Source organism: Bos mutus, chromosome 7, assembly GCF_027580195.1.
Source record: "Bos mutus isolate GX-2022 chromosome 7, NWIPB_WYAK_1.1, whole genome shotgun sequence".
Lineage (NCBI taxonomy): Eukaryota > Metazoa > Chordata > Mammalia > Artiodactyla > Bovidae > Bos > Bos mutus.
The window spans coordinates 56676477-56697294 of record NC_091623.1 but is presented as its reverse complement, the minus strand read 5'-3'; the positions used below and the strand labels follow the sequence as shown (position 1 = coordinate 56697294).

At 55.7% G+C, this 20818-nt stretch overlaps 2 protein-coding genes across 3 annotated transcripts; both read left to right on the top strand.

Moving 5' to 3' along the window:
- Window positions 1-4955: 4955 nt before the first annotated feature.
- TIMM44 (translocase of inner mitochondrial membrane 44) lies at window positions 4956-17967 on the top strand. The gene is made up of 13 exons (XM_005890742.2): window positions 4956-5107; window positions 6895-6996; window positions 8843-9013; window positions 10228-10308; window positions 11235-11384; window positions 12375-12514; window positions 12816-12901; window positions 13607-13699; window positions 13794-13918; window positions 14750-14800; window positions 16455-16544; window positions 17061-17171; window positions 17477-17967. Exons 1-13 carry the CDS (start codon window positions 5063-5065, stop codon window positions 17594-17596), a joined length of 1365 nt encoding a protein of 454 aa, XP_005890804.1. The 5' UTR covers window positions 4956-5062; the 3' UTR covers window positions 17597-17967.
- CTXN1 (cortexin 1) lies at window positions 17061-20133 on the top strand. Of its 2 annotated transcripts, none has more exons than XM_070373772.1 (2): window positions 17061-17171; window positions 19074-20133. In XM_070373772.1, the coding sequence occupies exon 2, from the start codon at window positions 19094-19096 to the stop codon at window positions 19340-19342; it is 249 nt and encodes an 82-aa protein (XP_070229873.1). In that variant the 5' UTR covers window positions 17061-17171; window positions 19074-19093; the 3' UTR covers window positions 19343-20133. The 2 variants fall into 2 exon arrangements, with proteins under 2 accessions (XP_070229873.1, XP_070229872.1); XM_070373771.1 differs by lacking the exon at window positions 17061-17171 and adding an exon at window positions 18526-18712.
- The last annotated feature ends 685 nt before the right edge of the window (window positions 20134-20818 follow it).

Sequence of the window (20818 nt, the reverse complement as noted above, 5' to 3'; positions counted from 1 at the left end):
CCAAGACATGGAAACAAGCTAAGTGCCCATCAACAGGTGAATGGAAAAAGAAGATATGTATAATAAGTAATGGAATATTAGTCATAAAAAGAGTGGGAATAATACCATTTGCAGCAACATGGATGGACCTGGAGAATAGCTTACTAAGTGAAGTAAGTCAGACAGAGAAAGACAAATACCATATGATACTACATATGTGGGATCTAAAAAACAGTACAAATGAACTTATTTACAAAACTGAAACAGACTCATCGACATAGAAAACAAACTTCACTTACCAAAGGGGATGCTGCTGCTGCTAAGTCGCTTCAGTCGTGTCCGACTCTGTGTGACCCCATAGACGGAAGCCCACCAGGCTCTGCCGTCCCTGGGATTCTCCAGGCAAGAACACTGGAGTGGGTTGCCATTTCCTTCTCCAATGCATGAAAGTGAAAAGTGAAAGGGAAGTCGCTCAGTCGTGTCCGACTCTTCGCAACCCCATGGACTGCAGTCTTCCAGGCTCCTCTGTCCATGGGATTTTCCAGGCAAGAGCACTGGGTGGGGGGATAAATTGGAAGTATTGACTTAATAGATACATACCACTATATAAAACCGGCTTCCCAGGTGGAGCTAGTGGTAGAGAATCTACCTGCCAATGCAAGAATTGTAAGAGATGTGGGTTCAATCCCTGGGTTGGAAAGATCCCCTGGAGAAGGAAATGGCACCCTACTCCAGTATTTTTTTTTTTTTTTTTTCCATACACATAATGCTACTCCAGTATTCTTGCCTGGAAAATTCCATGGAGAGAGGAGCCTGGTGGGCTATAGTCCATGGGGTTACAAAGAGTCAGACACAACTGAGCATCTGAGAACATATATAGAATAAGTAAACAACAAGGGCCTACTGTATAGCACAGGGAACTATATTCAGTGTCTTGTACCAAACTATAATGGAAAAGAATTGTTAAAAAATAATTATATATATATGTATATAGTCGAATGAACTAACACAATATTGTAAATCAACTATCAGTTCTCAGATGCTCAGTTATATCCGAGTCTGTGACCCCATGGATTGTAGCCCATCAGGCTCCTCTGTTCATGGGATTTTCTAGGCAAGAATCCTGGACTGGGTTGCCATGCCTTCCTCCAGGGGGTCTTCCTGACCCAGGGCTTGAACCAGGATCTTTTATGTCTCCTGCATTGTCAGGCAGGTTCTTTACCTCTAGCACCACCTGGGAAACCCTCGCAGGTACATAGCACCTGCTAAAGCACCTGTGGCAAAACAGATGTAGGTAAAGGGTGTATGAGTGTTCATTATACTATTCTTGCAACTTTTTTGCAGCTTTGAATATTTTCAAAATGAAAAGGTAGGGAAAACATAAACCACCCTCACTCTACCCCATATGTACCTCCAGCTGTCATCATTTCACTTTCTAAGCACTGCAAAGATTCCTCAGAGGCATCTCTGTTCTCCTTCTCTATGTGCCTATTAAACATTTAATAACGGACTCTCCAAACATGCCAGAAAGTTCTCGATCTGTAGCGTTTGTCAATTCCTACGGCATAAATACCCCACCAGGGCCAATTTCAGGCTACTAATGTGGTGCATTAGAGGCAGAATTGGTGGGGACTTCCCTGGTGGTCCAGTGGCAAAGACTCGGTGCTCCCAATGCTGGAAGCCCAGGTTCGATCCCAGATCAGGGAACTAGATCCCACATGTCGCAATGAAGACCTGGCTCAGCCAAATTAAATAAATAAAAATAAATAGGAAAAAGAATCCCTAACTCAGTGACCGAGATGAAGTGGACCTGTGACTTGTCTCCCATTTCCCTGTGTGGCACCCTGCAAATAAACCATTACTTTAGACAAAAAAAGACAGAATTAGTAAGAGGTATAGCATATCTAACATGGTATTTCCAGCCTACAGAAGAGACATATGTAAATAACTTCAGTAGCATAGACAGGGGCATAATAAGAAGTGTTGAGTTTTGAGAATTTATTACCATTATTTTAATATAATCCAGTTGATTGTAAGTTTATACAATCAATTTTAAAATAATGACTGTGTTTAATAACTAGCTCCAAAATTCCTAAAAATTTGACAATTGGCTCTTGCCAGGCAGTCCAAGCTGGTTCCAGCACACCTCTGTAAAAAAACGAAAGCTCAGCCAATTGAAATCTGGCTTCCACAGCCACCATTCAACCAAAATCTTCTAGTTTCTCTCCTCAGGGACCTCCATATTACAAAGTACAAGGGCCAATGGATACCATTCTGACCTGGTGTGCCTGGCCTGAGTTCTCTACTGCATTCAGCACCGCTTACTCCACCTGTCTTCTCCAAGCGACTCCAGGTCCTCTTATGACCTGTTGACCAGTCCTGCCCAGTCTCTTTTAAGGGCTCTTCTTCCTCCATCTGACTACAGGGTTTTGATGTGCCCACCTGACATATTCTCTCTGGGTGCCCTTGTCTAACTCCATGATTTCAACTACAACTAAGAAACCCTTAGACCTTCTTCTCAGCAGCAAACCTGTATATCCCAACCTCTTAACTAGTTTCAGTTCAGTTCAGTTGCTCAGTCGTGTCCGACTCTTTACGACCCCATGAATCGCAGCACGCCAGGCCTCCCTGTCCATCACCAACTCCCGGAGTGTTGTGTTTAACAACTCCCGGAGTTCACTCAAACTCATGTCCATGGAGTCGGTGATGCCATCCAGCCATCTCATCCTCTGTCGTCCCCTTTTCCTCCTGCCTCCAATCCCTCCCAGCGTCTGAGACTTTTCCAATGAGTCAACTCTTCGCATGAGTTTCAACTTTAGCATCATTCCTTCCAAAGAACACCCAGGGCTGATCTCCTTTAGAATGGACTGGTTGGATCTCCTTGCAGTCCAAGGGACTCTCAAGAGTCTTCTCCAACACCACAGTTCAAAAGCATCAATTCTTCGGCGCTCAGCTTTCTTCACAGTCCAACTCTCACATCCATACATGGCATTTCCAACAAAGCCAGAGTGGAAGCCCTCAACACTTCTTATCACCTCCAGGTGGCGCTCCTGAGGGACAGAGAACGCAGATGTGTCCAACTCTGAAGCCAGGGAGTGTATGCTGCCTCCCTTCCAAGTCCCATAGACCTTATCACAGTTTTAGTAATGGCAAAGGTTTCAATAGGGCAAAGGCAACATACATTATTAACTCTCCCCATGGTACCAGCGAGTACACCATGTGAAATGCTGGGCTGAATGAAACACAAACTGGAATCAAGACTGCCAGGAGAAATATCAACAGCCTTAGATATCTAGATGATACCTAATGGCAAAAAGCAAAGAGGAACTAAACAGCCTCTTCATGAAGGTGAAGGAAGAGAGTGAAAAAAACTGGCTTAAATTCAACACTCAAAATCTAAGATCATGGCATCCAGTCCTATCAATTCATGGCAAATAGATGGGGGAAAAGTGGAAACAGTGACTGATCTTTTCTAGGTCTCCAAAATCACTGCGGATGGTGACTGCAGCCATGAAATTAAAAGATGCTTGCTCCTTGGAAAAAAGGCTATGACACCCCTGTGCTGTGCCTAGTCAATCAGTTGTGTCCAACTGTTTGAGACCCCATGGACTGTAGCCCACCAAGCTCCTCTGTCCATGGGAATTCTCCAGGCAAGAGTACTGGACTGGGTTGCTGTGCCCTCTTTCAGGGGATTTTCCCAAGCCAGGGATTGAACCCAGGTCTCCTGTATTGCAGGTGGATTCTTTACCAACTGAGCTACCAAGGAAGCCTAGACAGCGTATTAAAAAGCAGAGACATTTTCCCCACAGAGGTCCATATAGTCAAAGCTATGGTTTTTCCAATAGTCATGTACAGATGTGAGAGTTGGACTATAAAGAAGGTTGTGCGCCAAAGAATTGATGCTTTTGAATTGTGTTGCAGGAGAACTCTTGAGAGTCCCTTGGACAGCATGGAGATCAAACCAGTCAGTCCTAAAGGAAATCAACCCTAAATATTCATTGGAAGGACTGATGCTGAAGCTGAAGCTCCAATATTTTGGCCACTTGACGCTAAGAGCTGACTCACTGGAAAAGACCCTCGTGGTGGGAAAAGTTGAGTGCAAGAGAAGGGGGCCGACAGAGGATTAGATGGTTGGATAGCATTATCAACAAATGGACAGGAGTTGGAGCAAACTCTGGGAAATAGTGAAGGACAGGGAAGCCTGGCGTGCTGCAGCCCATAGGGTTAGGAAGAGTCGGATATGACTGAGAGGTTGAACAACAACGCTACCAACACACCATCTCTTCCCAGCTGCACGACCATGTCCAGGTACCGCCACTTGGTGGATTCTCTAAATGGAAAATAGCATCTGGGTGCTGATGTGACAGAGGCATGACCTTCTTCCGGTCCAGGTGTATCAATTTACACTAAATGGATGGAGGGAAGAGTGGCTCACACTCAGCCAGGTCTCAGCTTCCCGTTCCTTTTCTGGACCAAAACCAACAGGTGCCTCCCGAAAGTGCTGTACAAATGTGGGCTCATTCGCTCTTGCTCTTGAAGCAACTCACTTGCTCGTCTGTTAGTCAATGTCAGTCACTGTCAGTGAGTCAGAGTCAGTGGCAAAGGGCAGGCCCATCGGTCAATCAGTCAGAACCCAGTTGAATCGGTTCTTATGGTAGGTCGCTCTGTACCGGTCTTTCCGGCCACGCGAACCCTGGGTTGTCTGTAGGAAAATCTTCGCTCGTGACAGACTCCACATCCTCAGGCTCCGCCTCTTCGCTTTCTTATCCAACCATAGGTCTCTGCCACACAGGAGTACACGCCCCCCAGGTCACATCCAGTCACAGGCCCCGCTCTTCCGAAACTCTGCCCTATCAGAGGCCTAGCTCTCCAGGACTCTCCCGCCCTCTGTGAGGCCACGCCCCCATTATGGACCTCCCTCCACGGCCCCTCCTTCCTTAGGAGTCCTGTCCAATGATACGCCCTTCCTTTCACAAACCCCGCCCCCAGGTCTTGCTTTTCCCAGGCCCAGACCCTACCAGGCAGACGCGGCGGATGACGGTATCGAGTCGCGCCCCGAGAAGGTCACACGGGATCCTCCAGCATGGCGGCGGCGGCGCTGCGGGCAGGCTGGTGCCGCTGCCCGCGGGTGAGCAGATATGCGGGGCCAGGAGGGCGGGACTAGGGAGCTCCGGACTGGCGACCTCCAGGATCTCGTTGTCCCGAGTTCTTTGACCTCTTTGCCCCCTTCCCTGGACTCCGCGAGAGACTCAGAGTTTGGTCACTGGGTCAGCCGAGGCTGGGGCGGGGGCCCGGTAACGTGGGGCCTGGAGCTAGGCCTGAGGGCGGGGGAGCCGAGACTGTCCGGCCGGGGGCAGTAATGCATGGAGCCGCCGGGGGCAGTAATGTATGATCGCCCCTCATTTCTGGCTGACCCCACGTGTACCGAGGAGTGAATGGTGACCGTGGCGCTCCATGGAGAAGCAGTGGCGAGGAAAAGGCAGAAAACCGTGACAGTCACGGCTCGGCTTAATACTCTTCGTCCGCAACCGGGAGCACTTTCCGTCTCTCCTCCTAATCCTCTGAAAGTACGGGAGGTAGTTGTCGCCCTGGCTGAGAATCTGGGCTCACAGATGCCTTGGGGGTCAAGGCGTATAAAGTGCATTGGGACAATAGTACTCACGTTGCTACTATTTGATGCTATCTCAACAGGTTAGGAAACTGGGAGCTCAGTCGTGCTAAGCAAGCTGCCCACAGTCTCAGAGCTAGCAGGGTGGTTGACCTGGCCCAAAGCTCAGGTCAGGAAGGAAAGTTATCTCACAGGAATCTGAGTGTCAGGAGAAACAAGGTGTTTCTGACTCAGGGCAGAGCTTTTCTTCTGGACTGATTGTCTTTTGAGTCAGGGTTTGAAGGCTGCGTGTACAGGTGTTTGATTTGGGCACAAGACAAAAGAGGAGCCACCTTCGGGTTCCGTCCTCCTGTGGGGTTTTCCTTCCCAATTAGAGAGTGATCCGCTTCAACTTCAGACTGCTGCTGACGTCGGTGGCTCTAGGATCAATGGCTGTAGGCATTTAAAAGAAGAAAACAACAAAGCAATTAAAACAAAAGTTTCGATAACTCACAGGAGTTACTCTTGAGTAGCTATAGGAGATCATGGCATCTGTGTAAGTCTGTATGTTGCTTAGAGTTCCTGGAGACAGGAAGCATGGAACAGGATGAGGAGAGGCGCAGGGATTGTAGAAATGGAAATGTGATTTTGTCAGGTCATTGACATCCATGTTACTGGCTCCATGCTGGGTGCTAGGATGCAGCATTGAACAGGACCTACATGGAGCTTCCCTCCTGGAGCTTAAGTTCATCATTTGGTCAGAGAAGAAATGCCTTTCACATGAGGTTAGCAGCATCTCTCTGCCCAGGTGACTCCCGTAAGTTGCTCTGCTCACATCCCAAGCCTGGATCAGGACATCGTAGGTTTATTGCAGGGTCGTGCCTGGGACAGTAAGTTATCAGTGTGTGCCTCTGAAAGCCCAGGCCTCTGGTCCTCCGAGGCCGCAGAAGTAGAGAAGGCTGGTTGCTACCAGCATCAAGGCTCCGCATGCCCATTCTCAGACTAAGGCCTTAAATCAGACTGGCACATTTAGCCTTTAGCGTTCTTCCACCATAGGTTGGCATAGGACCCATCTGGTTTCCCCTAGGTTCAGAGTCGGGACGGTACATGTAGGCCCTGCAGGTACAGTTCCAAGATTTTCTCTTTCTACCAGATTCCACTGGCTTCTCAGAATTTGAGAAGATGGTCGAGCATCAAGCATGCAGGTGGGATGGGATAAAAATCGTCAGATGAGTCTTAGCAATCTTTGCTCTTTTAGGTGGCCTATTTCATTCCTTCCTCATCACCCTCTGGTCTAAACGGATCTTTATCTCTTCTCCTTCGATTAGAGATGTGTTGGCAGCGGAGTCCATCTACTGTCCAGCCACAATCTAGTGCCACTGCCCCATGGTTCCTACCAGCTGCCCCGGCCTAGTGGAGAGCTGACCCTGGTGAGTGACTCAAGATGTGAGCCAGCTGGCTGGAAGGGGACATGTGAGGGTCAGGCATAGGTGACAGAAGAGGCCTGCAGGATGCTGCCCACACTGCTGGGGCCTCTGATGGGCAGGCCTTCTGGAGTCACAGAGCCCAGTGGGCCTGGTGCTTTTGGTATCTGGAAGTGCTCAGCACACTGTGGGTGGGGCTCCTGCCTCCCAGAGTGGACTGGGATCCCTGTAGCGGAGCTGAAATGCACCACCTACTGGGTCGTACGTCTGGGTCCTTCAAGCAAAGCTGGGCCTTGCTTCTGGGAGACGGCCCCATGGGCATTTGCATTCATAGAGTCACACATCTTCTGGAGCTGGGTTTCCCCAGGCTAGACCATCCTTACCTTTATTTTTTTTATTGTATTTATTTATAAAACTTTTACATTTATATTTTTATACAAAATTTCTGTAATTTTGTTTTTATGTAATTTTATTTATATAATGTTTTTATATTTTTATAAAATTTATATATATAATTTGCATAATTTTATTTATAGCTGTCCTGGGTCTTGGTTGCTATGCTTGGGGCTTTCTCTGGTTGCAGCGAGTGGGGGCTACTCTCCAGTTGCCGTGCGCGGGCTTCTCGTTGTGTCGGCTTTTCTCGTTGCAGAGCATAGCCTCTAGGGCTCGGAGGCTGCGGTAATTGTGGCACCAGGGTTTAGTTGCCCCACAGCAGGTGGGATCTTCCTGGATCAGGGATCGAATCCATGTCCCCTGCATTGGCAGGTGGATTCTAAACCACTGGAGCACCAGGGAAGCCCCGATATCTCTCTTACTCTTGACGTTGTTTGTCAGAAACAGCATTTTCTAGAGCTTTTGCCCTCCCCGTCACTCCTCCTCAACCATGCTTCTGCTGGTGTTTCACCGCCATGGGGAGGAAAGCCCCAAACCTCACACTGACTCCACTTCCACATCCTTGAGCAGCTCACACCCTCCCTTCCTTTTGAGTCTCAGCACAGCCCTCTAGTTACCTGTGCCAGCCTGTCTCCCCAGCCGTGTCCTGGGGCTGTTGTAGGTGTGGGACGTCTTTCCCATTAGTTGTCCACATCTCTGATCTGCCCTGCCCCCCACTACCACCCAGTCCCCAGTCCTGGGGTGAATGGTGGGGCTGCTGTGAGCTGATGCAGTCCCTGACACTCTTGGAACCTGGATTTCCCCTAGCGAAGGGCTGGCCGGGACCCATCTGGACCAGACAGCTGCCTGCCAGCACCAGGCCTGGCCACCCCACCTCTGGGGCAGCACCCAGATTTTCTGCCTCTTTTGCTGGGGCTTGATAGCAGCCAGGGGGGCTGTTGCCCCGAAACTGGTAGGGTGAGTCCCCAGGCCTGGTGGGGACCCCGCACACCCTCAGAAGTGGGAGCAACCAAGCACACGTGGCCATGTCCCCGTGACCTGAGTCACTCGCTCACAATCATTTCTGAAGCTTTCTCTTTCCTGAGCCTGTGAAGGAGGAGAAGCCAGGATCTAAACCCAGCTGTGTCTGACCCCAAAGCCCATGAATTGGGCAGGGCAGTGCATGGAGTGGGGCCGCATGTGGGATCTTCCTGGACCAGGGATCAAACCCATGTCCCCTGCACTGGCAGGCAGATTCTTATCTTCTGTGCCACCAGGGAAGTGGTGGCTTCATTTCTTTTTATTGCTGAATAATGTCTTGTTGTCTGGGTGCCCCACAGTTTATCACCTAATAGTTTTTTAGTGTGCCTCTTCTACTCTTCTGCAAAGAGAGAGCTCTTCATTGTTAAACCTGTATCAACAGAAAATAGAAAATTAAAAAAAAAAAAACATCCTTTGTCTCTTTCTACATTCTTTCTAGTCCAAATCCTATTCCTCTGGAAGCAGAAAAGGCTTTCTCTCTGGCTTGCTCGATAACATCAAACAGGAATTAGCCAAAAACAAAGAAATGAAAGAAAGTATAAAAAAGTTCCGAGATGAGGCCAAGAAGCTGGAAGAGTCAGATGCACTCCAGGAAGCCAGGAGGAAATACGTGAGTCCCCTTCGCGACTCGTCTCTGAACAAACTTATTGGCCAACCCAGTATGTTAATCACTGATTAACCTCTCTCACCTCTTACTTGCTCCCTGGAGCCAGGAATTCCTGTAGCACAGTGCCCTGGCTGTCAGGGTCCCTGATGATGGGGAGTAAGGGGGCCGGGGGAGCCACTCAGCCTGTCAGGTCTGTGGTGAGCCTGCAGCATCCTCTGCACACAGACCAGCACATGGGGGGCTTTCTGGACCTCCTGCGTCAGACTCTGCATTGTGGGGGAGGCTCAAGAGAGGGGGACATGTGTATACTTACGGCTGACTCGCACTGCTCTACAGGAGAAACCAACACAACATTGTAAAGCAGCCATCTCCAATTAAAAATAAATAAAAAAGGAAAAAAAAAAGAAGAATCTGCATCTCCATAGATCTCTCAGGCACTAGGTTTGAGATGTGTACTCCGGAGGACCTCTGAGTGAAATGGGTAGAAAGTGGGTTCCAGGGCTAGTGTAATTGTTACATGGTCATTTGGCCAAAAACTTGAATTTTTCCATTAGAGCGTACGGAAACACCCAAACAACTTTCAGCTGCCTGTGAATGGGCCTGTAGCCCTTTATCTGTCTGCCCGCGAGGGCTCTGTGAGCCCTGCCATCTCCCCTGTGGGCGGCTGAGCCTAGAGTGTGGGCGCTTGCCCCGGATGCCCCAGGTCCCTCGATGTTTTGCTGTGTTGACCCCCGATCCCGGGCTGCTGGCGCAGTGAGGCCTGTTCCCTCCGAGTCTCCGCTAAACTCTCTGTGGGGGATTCCACCCTATGGGAGAGCGCCCTTCCTTGTCATGAAGGAAGAGGAGTGGGCTGAGGGGCCACCTGGGGGCAGAGGAGGCTGAGGTTGAGGCAGGGTGCCTGGGTGGGGGCAGAGTGGGAACAGCACCCCACCACCACCGCCCTCAACATATCACTGATGAGCAGGTAGAAGAGTTCACCTGCTGCCACCCAGAGAGAGATTCGGGGCCTGGGGCTTTGTGCTCAGGAGGGTCCCTGTCCAGGATTCATGCCAGGCTGAGGGGCAGCCAGGGACCCTGGGCAGAAGGGAGGGACCCGTTGGGCAGGCTGAGGGGGAGGGGCAAGAGAAACAGAGGTGTCTGGGGAGGAAGGGACTGCTGAGAAAATGCTGCTTTGGACTGTGCATCACAACACAGAGACACAATGTCCTTCCCCCTAGAGAACCATTGAATCGGAAACCCTGCGGACAAGCGAGGTGATCAGGAAGAAGCTGGGGGAGATCACAGGCACCGTCAAGGAGGTAATGGCCTCAGGGCTCCCAGGGCCTCTTACCCGAGGCTGCAGGGCCTGTTTGTTCCCACCTCTGGCAGAGGAGTTGGGGGGCGGGGGCGGTGCTGGGAGCCTCAGGAGGAACTGGCAGCCAGCACTGTGTAGGCTGGGGTGGTGAGCAGCCTGTTCACTCCAGAAGCTTTCCAGAGTCCAGGATGCCCTCAGGAAGGAGGGCGACGTCAGACCAGCCCACTGGCCTGTAGTTCACTGGCCTGCTTAAGTTAGAAGCCTCTGTGCTACAATCAGGAGGGTCAAATGAGGATGTTTTTCTTCCCTCCTTAGGATAGGAGGGGAGTACTTTGCCTCCAAGGGTGGAGGTGGGAGTGACTTTCCTGGAGGGCTTTCTTCTTTGTTGCTTCTCTTTGGTTTTTCTGTTCTCCTGGGCTGGAGAGAGGGACCTGCCTGCTAAGTCACTTCAGTCTTGTGACCCATGGACTGTAGCCCTCTGTCCAGGCTCCCTGTCCATGGGATTCTCCAGGCAAGAATACTGGAGTGGGTGGCCATGCCCTTTTCCAGGGGATCCTTCCAACCCAGGGATCGAACTCGAGTCTCCTGCATCTCCAGGAGAGAGGGGCAGGGCTTTGAGGCCAGCCCAGCTCCATGTACACCTCCTCACCTTCTTCCTGCCTCCCTGCCACCTGTGGGTGCCACTCCTATGTATCCTGGGAGAACTGGGGCTCCTGTCTGCTCCGTGCCTGCAGCCCCAGGCCCAGTGCCCCAGAGGTCATAGGCACCCTTCTCGAGCATGCACATACCCGTCACAGCTCCATCAGCCAGACAAACTCAGGCTGCCTGCTCCCACCCCTCTTTGGCCTGGTTGACCCTTAGCCCTGGGGGAGCTCCTGCCAGCCCCCAGCCTGTGCCACATTGACACCTCCCCTTTCTCTGTCTCAGTAGAGTCTTGACGAAGTCAGTAAAAGTGACCTTGGCCGGAAAATCAAGGAAGGTGTGGAAGAAGCAGCCAAGACCGCCAAGCAGTCTGCCGAGTCAGTGTCCAAAGGCGGGGAGAGGCTTGGCCGGACTGCTGCCTTCAAAGCCCTCTCCCAGGTAAGCTGGGCTGCGCTCGTGCCTGTGGGCACTCTAGACTCTGTCCTGCTCCCAGCCCCCAGGAGCCGAGTTCCCATCTCTGGGCTCAGCCCCTCCCAGCTGGGTGGTCTTGGGCAAATTGTGGCCCCTAGGGAGCTACGGGTTACCAGACCAAGAGCTCCAGCCCGTAGTCAGTGGCTGACACCCTTAGGTCTGGCCCAGAACCCCGAGACTATCACTCCCGGTCACTTGAGGTCCTGAATTCCTTCTGTGAAGACCTTACCTCACACTGGGCCCTCTGCTGGCCACAGGGCCACAGGAGAGAAGGTCTGAGTTGCTGCTCTCAAAGGATCGCAGGGCAGGCATGGGGACAGGGAAGGGGCAGGCAGTCCTGAGTAACAACAGGAGCATCCGGGGGCTGCTCCAGGCCAGGGGAGCAGGCATAGCCAGCTCGGGGCACCGGGGCAAACTGGCTGTGACCAGAGCCACTGCAGGGGCCTGGGGGTCACACGGAAGAGTTCAGGTTTTATCCTGAAAGCACAGCCGCCAGCGAGGACTCGGGCAGCGGCTCAGAGGTGGCTGGAGAGTGTCTGGGGTGTTGGGGCCGGGAGGGAAATGGGTTCCAGAGGTTTGGGAAGTCGGGATCCACAGACTGGGTCAGCCTGGATAGGGGTCATGGGGCAGGGGCCACTCAGGATGCCCCTCCAGTTGCTGGTTTCTCCCCAGCTGAAGGGAGGTTTCCAGGGAGACGGGGAATCGACCTCAGAATGTGAGGGTCGTCTGGGGGCTGCTCTTAGAGCAGGGGTTGGTGGGGATCGGGGGGAGTCAGGGGCAGAAGTCAGATAGCCAGGGTCTTCTCCCGGCAGCGAGCGTCTGCCTCCCCCCCGAGGCTCCGACAAATCCTTGGCCTGAACCTGCAAGGCAGGTGACCTTGAGACCTGGAGCTAGGGTGGGTGTACAGCTTCTGGTCGGGGGTCGCCCAACTCCCACATGCCCGGCTGTGCTCTGCAGGGCGTGGAGTCTGTCAAGAAGGAGATCGATGAGAGTGTCCTGGGACAGACCGGGCCCTATCGGCGACCCGAGCGGCTCCGGAAAAGGAAGGAGTTTGCTGGAGAGAAATTCAAGGAAGAGAAAGTGTTTGAGGCCAATGAGTAGGTACCAGACCGGTCAGGGGCCTTCCTGCCCCTTCTCCACCTCCCTTTTTAGCCACCTGCAGTGTTGTCTGTCTCTGAGGACCACACAGGGTTCCGACCCGAGTCTGCTTGTGGGGTTTCTTTCTCCCCAGGGTTCCCTGGCTCCCTGAGAGAATGGAGGTGGGGAGGGATGGGCAGGGGAAATGAGAAGGCAGGAGGCCGGGAGGTGAGGCCAGGGTCATCACACTATCTGACTGGTCCCTCTCCCCGTGGGAGCGGCCCCCGCACTGCGCTCACTGGCTTCCCTGGTCTTCCCCAGAGAGGCACTGGGGGTCGTGCTGCACAAGGATTCCAAGTGGTACCAGCAGTGGAAGGACTTCAGGGACAACAATGTGGTATTCAATCGTGAGTGTCCCCATCTCAGAATGGCCCAACGGCAGGGCGGTGAGAGACACTCACTGAGCGCTCCCCGGGGGCGGACACCACACAGAGGAGGAGGCTGGGGTCTGAGGGGGCCAGGCACTGCAGCAGAGTCACCCAGCGTGTGAGCAGTGGAGTGTGGGCCTCAGGAGGCCCGAGGGGAAGCACCCAGTACATCTTGGGCGGCAGGGGCTCTGCCGTCGGGGCTGGGTCACCATCTTGACTAGAGCCAGCGTGGCTGTGGGGCAGGCAGGTATGAGTGTCCCCCACCCCCCCATCCCCACCCGATGGTGCAGCTGTGGATTTGGCCCTTACACACCCCGCCTCACAAGCCAGGAACCAGCTCAAGGCCCAGCATGCTCTGCCCACTCTGGGGCACCTGGCTTCCCTCGCACTGACAGGGAGCCCTGTCCGTCATCCCATGGTGATTCCCAGAAGCCTGTGTTTCCTTTGCAGTGAAAGCAGCTGCCAATGGAGGTGGCCCCCCCACGGTTCACACAGCCCCCCAAGCTCATGGTGGCAGGGTCTCCACACCCCCACCCTGAGGTTGACCCACAGGCCCTGGTCTCTTGAGGAAGAAGCAGCCTCGGAGAGGCCCCCTCAGTTACCCAGTCTGCTCGGGGAGGGGGCTGTGATGGAGTGGGGGTGTCTTTCTGGAAGGGCCCTGACCCTACCTGCCACCTGCCACAGGGTTCTTTGAGATGAAGATGAAGTATGACGAGAGCGACAACGCCTTCATCCGGGCATCCCGTGTGCTAACAGACAAGATCACGGACTTGCTGGGTGAGTGGGCTGCCCCAAGACCATCCCCTCACCCTGAGCCAGCAAGGGGGCAGAGTCTCAGGCCCTCATTGCCCTGCCGGCTCGGCCATCCCAGGGGGCCTGTTCTCGAAGACAGAGATGTCAGAGGTGCTCACAGAGATCCTGCGTGTGGACCCCGCCTTTGACAAGGACCGCTTCCTGCAGCAGTGCGAGAACGACATCATCCCCAACGTCCTGGAGGTGGGTGTGCACCTGGCTAGGTGTTCTGCCTTTTCCCTGCCACGTCCCTGCCCCTCCATGGCCACAAGCCCTGGCTAGAGCCTGGGAGTCCTGCAGCCCAGTGCATACAGAGGCCTGTGGCGTGGCCTAGTGGGACTGCAGGGAGCGTCCCCCCACCTCCTGCCCCCCAGTCCTCTGTAAACATCTGATCCCTCCTCCTGGGGCCCTTCTCCCTCCTCCGTGTTCTCAGCTTCCTCAGGACACTCAGGGCAGGGCTGGGAGGAGGTGAAAAGGTAGCATCTCCCAAAAGCAGCAGCCCGAGCCCAGGCAGGATCCTCTGGGGTGAAGTAATCTCAGCCCCCACCCCCACCATGCTCTGTGGTTCCCCCACAGCGTCCCCCACCCCCCAGGACCCTCACCACATCCTGTTCCTGTGGCAGCTTCTCTCCTTGCACCCTGAGAGCCCTCCCCCACACTCCCCCTCTGCCCCCGCTCTGCCCCGTCCCTCCTGGGCCAGGCCATCTAGAGCTTTGTCCCCAGGGCAGGCAGGCTGCCCCTGCATGGCCACCTTGGCTCAGTTTCCAAGCTGGGACCAGACCTCCGACCACTGCCACCTTCCCTTCCTTCCTGCAGACCCTGGGGACCCACTCTGGGCTGCCCCACTGTTAGCTGTGGGAGCTCCCCTCCCACTGCCCCAGCCTGGCCAGGTCTCCCCTCCCCAGACTTGGACCCCAGGGTGGGGCTGGGAGGCTGCAAGGAAAGGGTCTCCCTGGAGAACATTCTCCAGCAGTATCTCCCTGCCTCCAAAGCCCACTCATTCTCATACTTGATTTTTTGTCTTTCCCTTTTTAGGCCATGATTTCTGGGGAACTCGACATTCTCAAAGACTGGTGCTATGAAGCTGTGAGTGCTTGCTGGCTTTTTTTTTTTTCCTGTTTAGGCCTAAGAAGAAATAACAATTTGGAGGAGATCTGCTTGGGTGGCTCCATCCAGGAAGAGCTCGATGGGGATGGGGGTGTCGGGGCTGGGGGTGGCTGCAGGCTGGGGATCCAGGGGTCAGGGAAGTGGGTGGAAAGGGATACTGGAGAACCCTGGGGTGCATCAGATGTTCACTCTGTGCATGGGGGTCACAGGTGCTGGCCAGCAAGTGGGGTGTGAGGCCCCATGGCCCCCCTTCCCAAGGCCAGGGTTACATCACTGGGCTCATCCCTTGGGAATCAAGAGGGTGCTTTGGGGACACCAAAGCAGAGCTCCCACACAGGTGGCATTGGATGGATTCATTAGCTGTTTTTCTCATCACGAGATCCTCAAACATAGATCCAAGCAGACATTGATATATTTCTGCGTGGGTAAGAGCTGCGTGTCTTAAGGAGGCCTAGCTGGAGCTCCAACTCCAGGTCCCAGGCCACAGGAAGGGCTGGGCTGCGTGGTGACGGGTCAGGCGGCCTTGGGAGCACCCCATCTGCCCCGTCCCTTCCTGGCAGCCTGCTTGGCCCCACGGGGCCACCTTGCCCCATCCTTCTGGCTCCCTGACCTGTGTCTTCTGGGAGTTTGTTTTTCTTCACCCCCAGCTTCTTGATACTAAATAATCCAGAATCTCTTTTGGCTGATTCTCTGCTGTACCCAGCTCACGAACAAGTTGGGAAAAGCAGAGGAGAAGATGTCAGGTTTTCTTTTTAAATACTCCCCTGCACGGTGACTAATCCAGCAGGCGTTTATGAGTGGGTTGGTTTTTTTTTTTTTTTTAACTTTGGGACTGTTAAGATGTGACTGGTTATCTCTACCCGCGAGCTGCTGCTGGTGCCCCTAGAAACACAGCTGAAGTTGAAGCCACTCACCCCAGGGCGTTCTGAGAATGTCATCTTTAAGAAAGCACACCAGAACTCAGATTGGCACCTTTTTTTTTCTTTTCATTTGGTGGGTCCGTTAGTTGCATAAAAAGTGGGTGCTGTTGGAATGTCTTCCATTGAGATGCGAGATTGCCATATCCCAGGCTTGGGAGCAGGCACAAGAGGGCTATGGTGTCTTTGCCCCCATAGGAGAAACAGGCTGCCTGCGGCCGAAAGCCACCCACAGGCGCTGGTCAGGGAGAAGCAGGCAGACCCAGGCAGCTCACCTCAGCGCAGCCGTGGGGCAGGATGAATCCTAGAAAAAAGCGTTTGGTTCCAGGCCAGGATCCACAGGAGAATGTTCTGCATCAGCCAGAGAGGCCTCAACTTACCTCTCTGGGAGCATGTTCCTGTTTGCGTTCCAGGAGCATTCCCGACCTCACTGATTAATACCGCTTTCAATAGTGGTGATACGGTGTTGTCTTGGTAATGAGAGGGAAGTGTGTGACTCGCGCCAGCAAGAGGGTGGCACCAGCCTGCCTGATCCTGGCATCTGTCACTCCTGGCGCGAGAGCCCTTTTTGGGAGGTACACAAGCTGAAAGCTTGAAACCCTGCCTGTGAGCCCACTACTGGCCTGGGGTGTGTGGTGCCCCCGGCTCCTAGGTGCCTTGGCATGGCTTGCTCGAGGGTAACCGGTCCCATGGGCATGTTCGGCTTCTTGTTGCAGACCTACAGCCAACTGGCCCACCCAATCCAGCAGGCCAAGGCTCTGGGCCTCCAGTTCCACTCCCGCATCCTGGACATTGACCACATCGATGTGAGTGCCTCTTCCAGGGTGGGGGGGAGGGGCAGGGGTGCTTCTCTGAATTGTGCTCAGCTGGGAAGGGTGAGTTCCTTGTCCCTGGAGGAGTAGGGTCGCTTTCACTGAAGGGTTTCCATAGTCCTGGAGTTGGGAATTCTCAAGCAAGTGGTGGCCCAGGGGTGCTGCTGCCCAGATCCAGGGACTCCTGAGGCCAGGACTCTCACTGAGAAAGGTGGGGGCTCTTTTGGGACCACTCAGGCCCCCACTGGTCTCTCTGCCACGACTCTGTGGGGAGCCCACACCCATATGGAAGACGGGTGGCTCTGAGAGGCCTCTGTGTGTCCACAAAGCTTCAGTCCAGGGATCCTGTCCGATTCTGCTTACAGTTGGGAAGTTCCCACTGGAAACAGACCAGTGGGAGGCGGTAGGCCTGGGGTGCTGAAGCTCGGGTCTGCCCCTGGATGGGGGCTGCAAGGAAGGCACCAGGGACCACTCTCTGAGGCCCATCCACCTTGTCCCCACCCCCTGCAGCTGGCCATGGGCAAGATGATGGAGCAGGGGCCAGTGCTGATCATCACCTTCCAGGCCCAGATGGTGATGGTGATCAAGAACCCCAAAGGCGAAGTGGTCGAGGGTGACCCGGTAAGTGGGCAGGAAGGGAGGGGCAGGGCACACACTGAGTTCCCTGCAGTGCAGGGCACCAGGACGGCATGTTGCTCTGGGCCTGGTGGAGGTCAGAGGGCCACTGGTCTGTCTGGTTTGACCAAGTCCTGAGTCCCAGCCTCTGCCCCAGCCTTTACTCTGGATCCCAGACCCAGGCCAACACCCCAGACCCGCTCCCTGCTCCCTCCCAGCCCTGACCTGGCTGCAGCATCACCCTGCCCTCCTTCTGGTGTGGGTACCGGGTGCTCCCTGCCTCCAGCCCTCACCCTTCCCGGGTTCCGCAGGACAAGGTACTGCGAATGCTGTATGTGTGGGCTCTCTGCCGAGACCAGGACGAGCTGAACCCCTATGCAGCCTGGCGGCTCCTGGACATCTCAGCCTCCAGCACAGAGCAGGTCCTCTGAGCATGGCGGCCATGCCCGGGCCCTCCAGGGCTGACCCTCACTGTGGACATGCAGGGAACTGGCGTCCACCTGCAGCAGCCAGAGCTCTGGGGACAGGACTGTCAGCTCTGCCCCTGCTCTGCCAGGCCAGCTGCAACACCGGCTGGATGGGGCGGGGAGGGTAGGGGGCTGCATCGGCCCCCTGGTGGCTGCTGGCCTGCGGGCCTCAGACCAGGCACTCCCTCCCAGGACTGAGCAGTGGGGCCTGGGCCCACTGGCCACATCAGCCAGGCCATTTTAGCTCCTTTTTTTTTTTTTTAAACAGTGCCCTTGTTATCCTGTATATAAGTGGAGATTTGGAAATAATAAATCACCAAAGTGCAAGAGAACAACTTGGGTTGTCCAGGGTGTCTGTCACTGGGGTGGGGGAGCTGGGACTGAGGAGGAGGTGGCCAGCCCAGTGGTGATGAGGAGGCGGTCATGGTGACTAAAGAAGCTGCAACAGAAGAGGGGGTGGCTTTACCTGGGCAAGACCCTGCCCACCCTAGCTATGTGTGGGGGTGAGGGGGGACAATGACAAGGAAAGCTATGGAGGTTTTCGGTGACCTGGGTGGGGTCTCTTGAAGGTTGGGGTCCCTGGGGCCAGGGGACCTTTAGCGCTGGAATGAGTTTTGGGGGCACTGGGATCCTCCAAACAGGGAAACTGAGAGGTCAGTTGCAGAGGAGAATGGGAGTGTGGGAGCTGAAGTCGGGCTGGGAGGTTTAGGAGTACTGGTTGGGGTGGGAGGGTGAAGTCCTTGGTGCTCACGGTTCTTTGGGGCTGGTGGTCTATGCCTCGAGCGGCTCGGGGCGGGGCCGGGTTTTCCCGGTGGGCGGGGCGGGGTCGCGGGCGCGAGCGCCGCTCCCTGCGCAGCCTCCGCCCCCCGCGGCGGCCCCGCCCCCCCCGTCGCCATGGGAACAGCCGCGGCGGCCCGGCTCGCGCGCTGCTCGCCTGCCTCGGTCTCCGCGGCTCCAGGGGCGGGTGGGGTGGGCAGAGCCGGGGTCGCCGCCGCGGAGAGGCCAAGAGCGGACAGGGTGCGGGTCCCGGAAGACAGCGAGGCTGCCGGGCGTTGGGTCCCGGTCCCGGTTCAGGCCAGGGTGAGGGGCGCGGCGGGACGGGGGTGGTGGGGGAGGGGGGTCCCCGGGACGCAAGAACAAAGGGAGTGGGGCGGGGGAGCCGGGTCTAGCCCCCGCCACCTCCCCAGACCGCGCGTTCGCACCTGTTGTGCGCGGACCGGCCGGGTCGGGGTTTTCTCTCCTTGTTCATAGCGTCCCCACCTGCGAGCACGCCCGGAGTTGGGTGCTCGCGGGCCGGGCATGGGCGTAGCCCCGGGACTGAGGCGCAGGCGGGGGCTGGGGCTCCGCAGGGAGTGGGGGGGCGGTGGCGGGAGGGGACGATGCGGGGGCGAGGGAGGTCGCAGCTTCATCCCCGCATCCCGGGCGGGCCTCTCCTCCCCAGGGCGCGCGGCGATGTGAGCCATGAGCGCGACGTGGACGCTGTCCCCCGAGCCGCTGCCACCGTCTACGGGGCCCCCGGTGGGTGCGGGCCTGGACGCGGAGCAGCGCACCGTGTTCGCCTTCGTGCTGTGCCTGCTCGTGGTGCTGGTGCTGCTGATGGTGCGCTGCGTGCGTATCCTGCTCGACCCCTACAGCCGCATGCCCGCCTCGTCCTGGACCGACCACAAGGAGGCGCTCGAGCGCGGGCAGTTCGACTACGCGCTGGTCTGAGCTGTGCGGCGCCCCTGGCCGGCCCTCGGCGGGGTCTCTCTCCCAGGGCAGATTTGACGAGGGGCGCCGCCAGGCCTGGACCGCGCTCGGGATCCTGCCCCGCGAGCCCGCAGCCCGAGTGGGGAGGGCATGAGGAGAAGTCCAAGCCCTCCCCCCTCAGACCCCTCCCATCTTCCCTCCTGGCCAGGCCGGAGCCCCACTTCGTGCCTTTATCCTGCCCTGTCCCACCCCTCCGCCCCCAGCGTGTAGGTGTTTCTTTGCTGTTGTCCTGCCGCCTAGCAGCATGAGTGTCCTGTCCACTCCTGTATTCAGAGACCCCCGTATCCTTTCCCTTTCTCCTTGTTCTGTGACCATCCTCACTCCCCACCGCGCGCAACCCCGCCCGTAAGCGCTGAGCCCCTCCTCGGGCTCCGGCTTGCGAGGCAGGCTCTCCTGGGCTCACGGGGTGGGATACTGCAGACCAATATGCCCTGCGCGGCCTGCCCCGGAGACAGAGCCTGAAGAGCGACAATGGCTGCTGTATCCAGGATGGGTGGCTCCTTCCACGGGAGGAGAGGGCAGACAGGTTCCCTCGTGCCCCCAGCCCAGGCCCCAGTTCAGGTCAGCGCGCCCCTCCCTCTGTTACCACCTCCACCCTTCTTTGGCTCGCCTGCTACCTCCCCCTGATCCCTCTGCCACACCCCCTCCCCAGACCCTCCTCTGGCCTCTCACTCCTCCTTGCCTCTGAGCCCATGCTGTTAATAAAAGCTATTATTGAGCGCTTACTGCATGCCAAGCAGTGTGCTGAGGTAGAGACTCTGCACTTCGGCCTCTTGTATTTTCAGGATCTTGTTAGCATCGTCATTCTACAGGCCTGGGGACTCGGGTCCAGACAGGTTCAGTGACTTGCCAGAGCTAGAATCTGAACCCAGGGCTGACTTTTGCACACTCTTAAGAGCTGCCCAGGGCTGAGAAACACCCAGATGCATGCTCTGGGGAACTGAGGCTAACCGTCTCTAATTCCCCCCATTCTAGAAGGAGCCAGGACCACCCTTCCTTCCCTTAACTTGGGGCGACTTAGCCTGGTAGGGAGCTGGGATGGGGCACCCTCAGCCAGCCCTGGAGGTTGTCTCCGAGACCTGACGTGGCCTCCTGACACTGTGACCATACCTGCAGCCCCAGACCACTCTGACCTGATCCCTCCATCCCACCATCAACTTCAGAAACCTCAGGTCTGGTGTGGTGGGGCCGTGGTCACGGAGTGGGCTGGCTCCGTTCCACGACCCGCCTAGGAGAAGTGTTGTGCGCCCCGGGGGAGCCATGTGCAGTGTGTGTGGGGAGAAACTGAGCGTTGCTATAAAAGGAAGGTTGTGTGAATGCACAGGCTCCGTGAACAGAAATTTCGCCAGCTCTTAGAGGACTGGTAAGATCTGGGAGAAGGCGGTACTGTGGGAGGACACCTGGTGCCCCCGCCCAGCCCAAACCAGCCTGTCCCTG

Coding starts and splice junctions, on each gene's coding strand:
- CTXN1 (XM_070373772.1), top strand. CDS start 19,094: ATGAGCGCGACGTGGACGCTGTCCCCCGAGCCGCTGCCACCGTCTACG.
- TIMM44 (XM_005890742.2), top strand. CDS start 5,063: ATGGCGGCGGCGGCGCTGCGGGCAGGCTGGTGCCGCTGCCCGCGG. Junction 11,385..12,374: donor CCTTCAAAGCCCTCTCCCAG/GTAAGCTGGGCT, acceptor TGTGCTCTGCAG/GGCGTGGAGTCTGTCAAGAA. Junction 14,801..16,454: donor AAGACTGGTGCTATGAAGCT/GTGAGTGCTTGC, acceptor TTCTTGTTGCAG/ACCTACAGCCAACTGGCCCA.